Source organism: Alosa pseudoharengus, unplaced genomic scaffold (genome assembly GCF_046254945.1).
Source record: "Alosa pseudoharengus isolate Yale_2024_CS ecotype anadromous, Long Island Sound unplaced genomic scaffold, YU_APseudo_1.1 YU_APseudo_1.1_scf_7, whole genome shotgun sequence".
NCBI classification, from domain to species: Eukaryota; Metazoa; Chordata; class Actinopteri; order Clupeiformes; family Clupeidae; genus Alosa; species Alosa pseudoharengus.
In genome coordinates, this window is record NW_027468859.1 from 13824213 (window position 1) to 13832102 (window position 7890).

The 7890-nt window shown below is 44.4% G+C and overlaps 1 protein-coding gene across 1 annotated transcript in view; it reads left to right on the forward strand.

Annotated features, from left to right (window-relative positions):
* plcb1l (phospholipase C beta 1-like) overlaps positions 1-7542 on the forward strand; it is a 158234-nt gene extending 150692 nt beyond the window's left edge. Inside the window, exon 33 of the mRNA XM_076273344.1 lies at positions 5412-7542. Coding sequence (XP_076129459.1) covers positions 5412-5624 — 213 coding nt within the window. The 3' untranslated portion in view covers positions 5625-7542. The remainder of the gene's footprint in view (positions 1-5411) is intronic.
* Positions 7543-7890: the final 348 nt, after the last annotated feature.

The following is a 7890-nucleotide window of genomic DNA, read 5'->3' on the forward strand; positions in this document are numbered from 1 at the left end:
CTTTCTTTCTCTCTCTTCCTCTATCTTCCACTCTTTCTTTCTCTCTCTTCCTCTCTCTCTTCCTCTCTCTCTTCCACTCTCTTCCTCTCTCCAACTCTTTCTTCCTCTCTCTTCCACTCTTTCTTTCTCTCTCTTCCTCTCTCTTCCTCTATCTTCCACTCTTTCTTTCTCTCTCTTCTTCTCTCTCTTACTCTCTCTCTCTTCCACTCTTTCTTTCTCTCTCTTCTTCTCTCTCTTACTCTCTCTCTCTTCCAGTCTTTCTTCCTCTCTCTTCCACTCTCTCTCTTACTCTCTCTTCCTCTGTCTCATGTCACTCAGAGTCTCCTTCCCTCTGCCTGTTCTCTACCTCTCCCCATCCTTCTATCTCTTCCTCTCTTTCTCTCTCTTTCTCACCCTTCACCAGTTTGCTTTGTCCTCTTTCCTTTTCATCCACTCATTCTTACATTCCTTCCGTCTCATTTTCTCTCTCCTTCTCATCCTCTGGTTCTTGTATCTCTTCTTCTCTCCCTCCCTCTCTTCCCCCAACTGTTCTCTCTCTGTCTCTCTCTCTTCCTCCACCTGTTCTCTCACTCTCTCTCTTCCTCCACCTGTTCTCTGGCTCTTTCTCCCTCTTTATCCCTCTCTCTCTCTCTCTCTCTCTCTCTCTCTCTCTCTGCCCTTGGCCCTCTCCCTGTGACTTTTAATTACCTCGCCCATCACACCGCCCCCCTCAGGTGCTAAAGAGGTGACACACTCCCAACACACACACACACACACACACACACACACACACACACACACACACACACACACACACACTCCCACTACTTGCACACACACACACACACACACACACACACACACACACACACACACATACACACACACACTCCCACTACTTGCACACACACACACATACACACACACACACACACACACACACACACACTCCCACTACTTGCACACACACACACACACACACACACACACACACACACACACACACTACTTGCACACACACACACACACACACACACATGCACACACACAGTATGCATTAGTTGGCACACTGTACACACAGATATTGAAAATCACACTGTGGGCTCTATCTTGCGCTCTAGCGCTATTGACTTTGTATACTTGCGCTTTTGTCTTTCCTATTTTGCAGTCAGCGCATATTAGAATTTTCCCTCCACAAGTACATGTGCGCCCACGGGGGCGTTTCAGCGAAAAGAGGGGGCATGTTCCGGCGCAAACAGTCCCGGTTGATATTTTGCAGTTTCAGAAAACAATTCCGCCACAGACCAGGAACCTCCTGGTCTAAAGTCAGTGGCGCAAATTCAGATGCTATTTTAAGGGTGCATGCATGGCCACAGGCCTGCAGGAATGAATGCTATGCACACCGATCTACAGACACCCTGTGCACAGATGGAAACATTCAAAGCCTTGATAATATTTGTCCGTTTCCCGGGTTTGTTCGTGCATTGGTCAACTAAAAATTTAGTAGCCTATATAGTACATCTACATGCAATATCTTTACAACAACGCCTAATTACGACCTATTAATTTGGATTTTTAATTATACAGCCCTATAAAGGCTAAAGTTACCTTTAGTTTTGTTCCAATTTACCGCTGTGTATGGCTTTAAACATCGTGTGTGCTTTAACATCAGCCTATAAGCATTATTCCAGCTGCGCTAAAGTTTTGACAAGCACCACAATTTTGCCTACCTTGTTGTAGCCCATCTGAAATAACTGTGTTGCGTAATGCACTTTGCTCCTCTCATCTATACGACGCACTTCCCATTTCTCTAAACCATACATAATTACAAGGACAAATATTGCTACATGAGGGAAATCAGTGTGGTGTCCGATGTGAAAAAATAGGTATAAATCTAGCGTACACATTTCCACGAATCACGGATGTGTTGATGACATAAATTAGGAAATATTAGAGGACTTAATGAGATGTGATGTTGAACTACATGCCAATGCCATTTAACCCAAATGCCCCAGCAGCAGCACGGAAGAGGAGAGCTTATCTGGCAGATCTGCATTGTCTATACTCTAGTGAGGTAGATTACATTGCAAAAATATCACCATGCATTCATAACCTCGTGATTCAGTGAGAGTGATCTCAAAACATCGGAAAGTGACATTTCTGTATTACATTTTGTCAAGAGGAAAAATCAATAGCAATCAATCAATCAATCAATCAATCAATCAATCAATCAACTGTTCCCAACTGACTATAGCGCTGTGAACTGTTCCTGGCTGCGCCTGGCAAATCCGCCATCATAATAGCAATCTGCTATGGAACAAGCGTGCCTGTTGTTAAAAGGAATGTGAGATGACGCTCTGATTGGTTTATTGCACGTTACGCTCAAACCACACCCATGAGTAATGTAGCTACTACAGACCACCCCATTTTAGATTTGCGTCAGGCGCAACAGTCATTATCCTGCTGGTAAAATAGAAACATCGCCCAAGATCCGCCCACAAAGCGATTTGCGCAAAGTCAATTGCGCTAAAGTGCAAGATAGAGCCCTGCGTGTGTGTGTGTGTATGTGTGTGTGGAGAATGGGGGTGTTCTTGTGTTTGTGTACTGTAAGTGTGTTTCTAAGTGTGTAAATGTTGTGGACTGTGTAGACTGATGAAGATAGTACTGTGCAGAAGTTTTAGGCACCCATTAGATTTATTGTTTTAGCAATGCTAAGATGACCATATATGTTTATTTTTCATTTTCTTTACTAGAATTCAACCAGAAGAAAAATGCATTTCTGGTTCAGGCTCTAGTCTTTTGCATCAATTTGACTGGTTGTTTTTGCAGTGTTATAATGACCACAATGATCTCACAAGGGGGAAGCTGAAGTCGGTTGGTACTGCCACTGGATCTGGCTCTGACACATTGGTATCAGACGTGGGAAGGAGATGACGACACTTCGATCGAAGATCTTATTCAAAAGCTACAGCTGGAAGAGTTCATTGCTCAGCTAAAATGGAAAATGCTTGGCCAAAGGTTTCTATTCAAAGGACCTTGATGAGGCAAGCTGGCAAGCTGGCAAGCTGACACCTGGGAATACAATGAAGAGGGTCACCGGAGATGTACAGTATGTTTCAGGTGGCTACTCCACTTTACGCCCTGCCAAAATGCTCTCGATACGGCAGCATCAGCTTTGAGCCACGGTCAAGTCAGGAGCTTATCTGGAGACCCCCATTCTGGCAGACCAGGCATGCACGTCAGTGGACTGGGTGGGGAACGACAGCTCTGCCCTACAAAGGCTAAGAGCAGTATCTGCACTTTAAAAACAACAAAATTGGACTGGTATCAGAACAAAAACTATATTTTATGTGTATTTAAATACTGTCTACATATTTCCTCTGTTCTCGGGTCATATGCTAGACTGATATTACTGTATTCTACGTTTGAGAGTGATAAATAAGCTAAATAAAGACTTTTGCACAGCACTGTATGTGAATAAGTGTGTGTGTGTGTGTGTGTGTGTGTGTGTTTGTAAGAGTGTGTGTGCGTGAGTGTGTGTGTGTGTGTGTGTGTGTGTAAGAGTGTGTGTGCGTGAATGTGTGTGTGTGTGTGTGCTGCAGTCTGAAAGGGATGCCAGGCTTGTGCCCTCTGTCTGTGGGGTATCTCAGTAGCACATCTAATCCGCAGGCCTTTGTGCAGTCACTGGCAGGGGGGCAACAGATGTCCCCGGGCCCAAAGTGGGTCACGGTTTTGTCTGTATGTATATTTGTGTGTGTGTGTGTGTGTTTGTGTGTGTGTGTGTGTGTGCATGTTTGAATTTCTTTGATTATGTTGGTCCATATTTATGTCTGTATATAAATGTGTGTATAAGTGCGAGTGACTGTGTGTGTGTGTGTGTGTGTGTGTGTGTGTGTGTGTGTGTGTGTGTGTGTGTGTGTGTGTGTGTGTGTGTGTGTGTGTGTGTGTGTGTGTGTGTGTGTGTGTGTGTGTGTGCGTGTGCATCTGTTTGTGTTTGTGTGTGTCTGTGTGTGTGTGTGTGTGTGTGTGTGTGTGTATGCGCCTGTGTGTCTGCATCCTTAGCCATCTGGGGGCATCTCCACGTCAGTGCCAGATGCAGACTGACTGACAGCTCTCACAGTGGCTCCCCTCTTCTCCCTCCCTTCTCTCTTTATATCCCTCTCTCTATCTTATCCTTTCTTTGTTTCCTCTCTATATCCCCCGTTTTCTCTCTATCTCTCTCCCTTTCTGGCATTGATCAGGATTAAGCAGCTGTTGTCACAGACACACCTGAAGGATGAGAATCAGGGCAGGATCATTCCCAGAATGCCGTGCTACCGGAGCGAGGTTCATGAGAGGTAGCACGTCGCGTGGCGCTCGGAGCGTTTGATTGCATCTCAGGCTTGCTGTGTGCGACGTGCTCCTCAACTCGCGTGATTTCCTTTTAATTGCGACGCTCCCAGGAGCCTGAACGGGGTAGTTAACCAGTCGAACGCGCTTTAAAGCAATTATTGGGTCAGGATGAATACAATTCTGTCATCTTTAATCATTGCGGGGCGGGATGCCTGGAAGAAACACAGCTTTGCGGAAGCCCATGGAGGATGAGGGCGTCTGAGACTCCCTCTTTCTCTAGAAAACAGGACAGCCCCCCAACACCCCCCCCCCCCCTCCCGACATACACACATACAACTTAATTTCACATTCTCATTTATATTCTAATTTCACCTGCATTAGGTAAAGTATTGGATTCATACAGAGGTCCAAAGTGCACACTGTGAGTTTCCTATCTCATAATACCGATATAGACTTCATTTGGGCTGCAATTTCAAAGATAAACTGTTATTTTCTCGGTTTGGGAAATACATTTTTGTGAGATTGGTGGTCCAATCCTAGCAATTTCCCTTTGTACAGGGTGTCTCAGTGGGGAGATCACTGATGCAGATTTGTGTTATGTGAAGTCAGTATGGATGATGCATGATTAAAGAGCTGTGCTACCCTGTACCATGACCCTACATCCGCCTAGAAGATGCTGCTTGCTAACCCTGCCCTAGACTGTTACTGAACTCTGGCATGGATGTGGCACTAAGCTGGCCCTGATTTGCCACAAATCTGTCTCTGAGCTGGCAGCATGTGATGGCCGGGGTGGCACTGCAGAGTCAGTGGCTCAGTCAGATTTGATTGGCTGTTCATGTGCTGCTCATCTAGCCATGCTGGAAGAGGATGGACACTGACTGCTATGCAGCTCTGCATCCCTCTGACTGTATGGCCACATACTGTACATCAGATTTAAATAACCTGTCTGTGAATGACTTACTCCTAAAATGGCATAGTGCATACTTACGCAGATTAACTCTGATTACAGGGGCGATAACAGTGTTTCATTTGGTTTGTTTTTTTCTGAATGCTTATTTGTTTGTTTACTGTTTGTATGTTTGTTTGTGTGCACCTCACAGTTGCAAGGCGAGCTGGACCAGGAGTACCAGGACAAGTTCAGGCGACTTCCGGTGGAGATTCAGGAGTTTGTGCAGGACACGGCTAAAGGCTGCCTGCACCTCTCCAAAATGTCCATCTCCACGACAACCGAGAGACTGACTAGCAAAACATCGCCGTCTGAGGAGGATGTAGATGAAAGTCTGTCCGAAAGGGTGTTTGACACACCCTTCTGAAACCGTCCCACACACACACAGACACACACACACACACACACACACACACACACACACACACACACACACACACTTCTGAAACCGTCCCACACACACACACACACACACACACAGACACACACACAGACACACACACACACACACACACACACACACACACACACACACACACACACACACACACACACACACACACACACACACACACACACCATACACACACAAAGCTCTCACATATGCACACTTACACTCTCAGAATCTGTAGTTCTGTTGGCATATGTAAATACCTATTTTTAATTTCTATGTTGTTAAATGATCTCTTTTAAACCTTCGGGTACGACCATAGTTAAAATAGAGATTTTGCTTAAAGACAGAGAGAACGAAAAAAAAGGACTTACTTGAACTACTGTGTTGCACGACTGTTTCCGATGTGTACTCTTAAGATTATTTAGTCCTATGGGAACCTCATATTGTGGACTGTTTTGTGGAGTAACATTGCTAGTAAGTGGACTTATACTACTACATGTGCACTAAAAACTCTACCCTAGCAAGAGTACCATCATCATCATAAATTATAATCGTTTTTAATAATATTGAAGAGAGCTAATGTTGGATTTTTATCGAATGCCATGAGAGTTTGTGTTGCCAGATTCCAAAACCCCTAAAGCCTCTCTGTCTTCGGTTCGGCTTGGGTTAGGAGCCCTTTTCGTTAGCTCTGTGTGTGTGTGTGTGTCGGAGGGTAGGGACCAAGGGTGAGGAGACCCCCACCCACCCCCCTCCACCACCACCAGGTGCTCTCCTATAACCAGGATCGCCACTGTTGCAGTAGTACTGCAGTTCTCCTCCAGGTTTACCTGAAGTCTTCTCACCTTAAATGGTTCGACCAGCAGGGTCTGGAAAAACCTCTGCACCTGTTAGAGTGAGGGACGTCTTGTTGTGGACAGACAGAAGGGGTTTGGTTCCTGGGGAACACACCTCTGTGTGTTGGGCATGAGGTAGACATGAGTGACTCAAGGGAATTTACTACTGCATCTTTACTAGTACAACCCTCCTGGACAAGAAGACACCTGAGAAGAGTAATGGATTAGAATAATGGATTATAAAAGAAAAGAATGTGGATTCCATAGTGGGCGATCTGATGTATGTATTTATTCACAGGTGAAGTGACCTGGGCCGTGGTAGATTGGCGTTGAGGTTGCAGATTGACTATGCCACTGTACGTTATACGAGATCAGACCAAAATGTCTGCCCCTGGATGGTGAGAGGGTGTTATAACCACAAAGCAGGTTACACTCACCCAGATGACTGCAGGTGAACTTGAATTGGCACTTTCAACACATGAGCAGAAGTTAGAGATTGCTCAGATTTCGAAGAACGCTCAGAATTGTGAGGTTTTCAGCTTTCCCGTATCACAGTTGATCTGGCCAACCCAAAACCTTGCTTCCTAGTGCCGTGCTGTTCTGTGACTCACCACTGGTCTTCTGTTTCCCTTAAGACTGCTGCTGCCTCAATAGGTCATTCACAACTGTGGTAATGTGTCTTGTAAGATATTATTTGAGGTATTTAACATATTTTGTAGAAATTTGGTCAATTCCATATCTTCTTTTACATTTAATATATTTTACAACTTTTTTTTGTTTGTGTATTTGTTTTTGTTTTGTTTTTAAGATTATAATAATAACCAAACTAGGAATGGTTTGGGTTTGGGAGTGAATGATATTTCATGCACCTGCATGTGTTGTACACTTGTAAATGTCTGGTATGATGCATTAACATAGAAATGTAAATAAAAACATTGATGATGATAAAGAAATGATACATATACATATCAAGATTACCCATACATGCATAGTATATACACCATCATACCCTTTGAACCCCTTACATAGTTTATGCTCAAATAAACGCCAATCTACACATTTCAAAGACACAGCATGTGTGCTGCAGCATTTATTCCATAGATGATTCTCTCTCTCTTGGACCCTGTTTACATTTGTTTTTATGATTTGTCTTGGGTGATCCAATCACAGGTGGGCAGTTCTAAATACAAGGGTAAACAACCACCAAGACACATTGTGATCCAATCACTCAAACCACTTGTCGAGGTGGTCTGAGACGCATTTGACCACATATCTTTTGTAGTGTAGTAGACGCTAATGGATTCTGATGCATCCCAGGCAATGGGAGTTCTAAGGAATGTGATGCTAACAATAGCAGAATCTAAACAAAGGTGGTCAGCAACGTCTGGCTGTACACCTTGAATGTG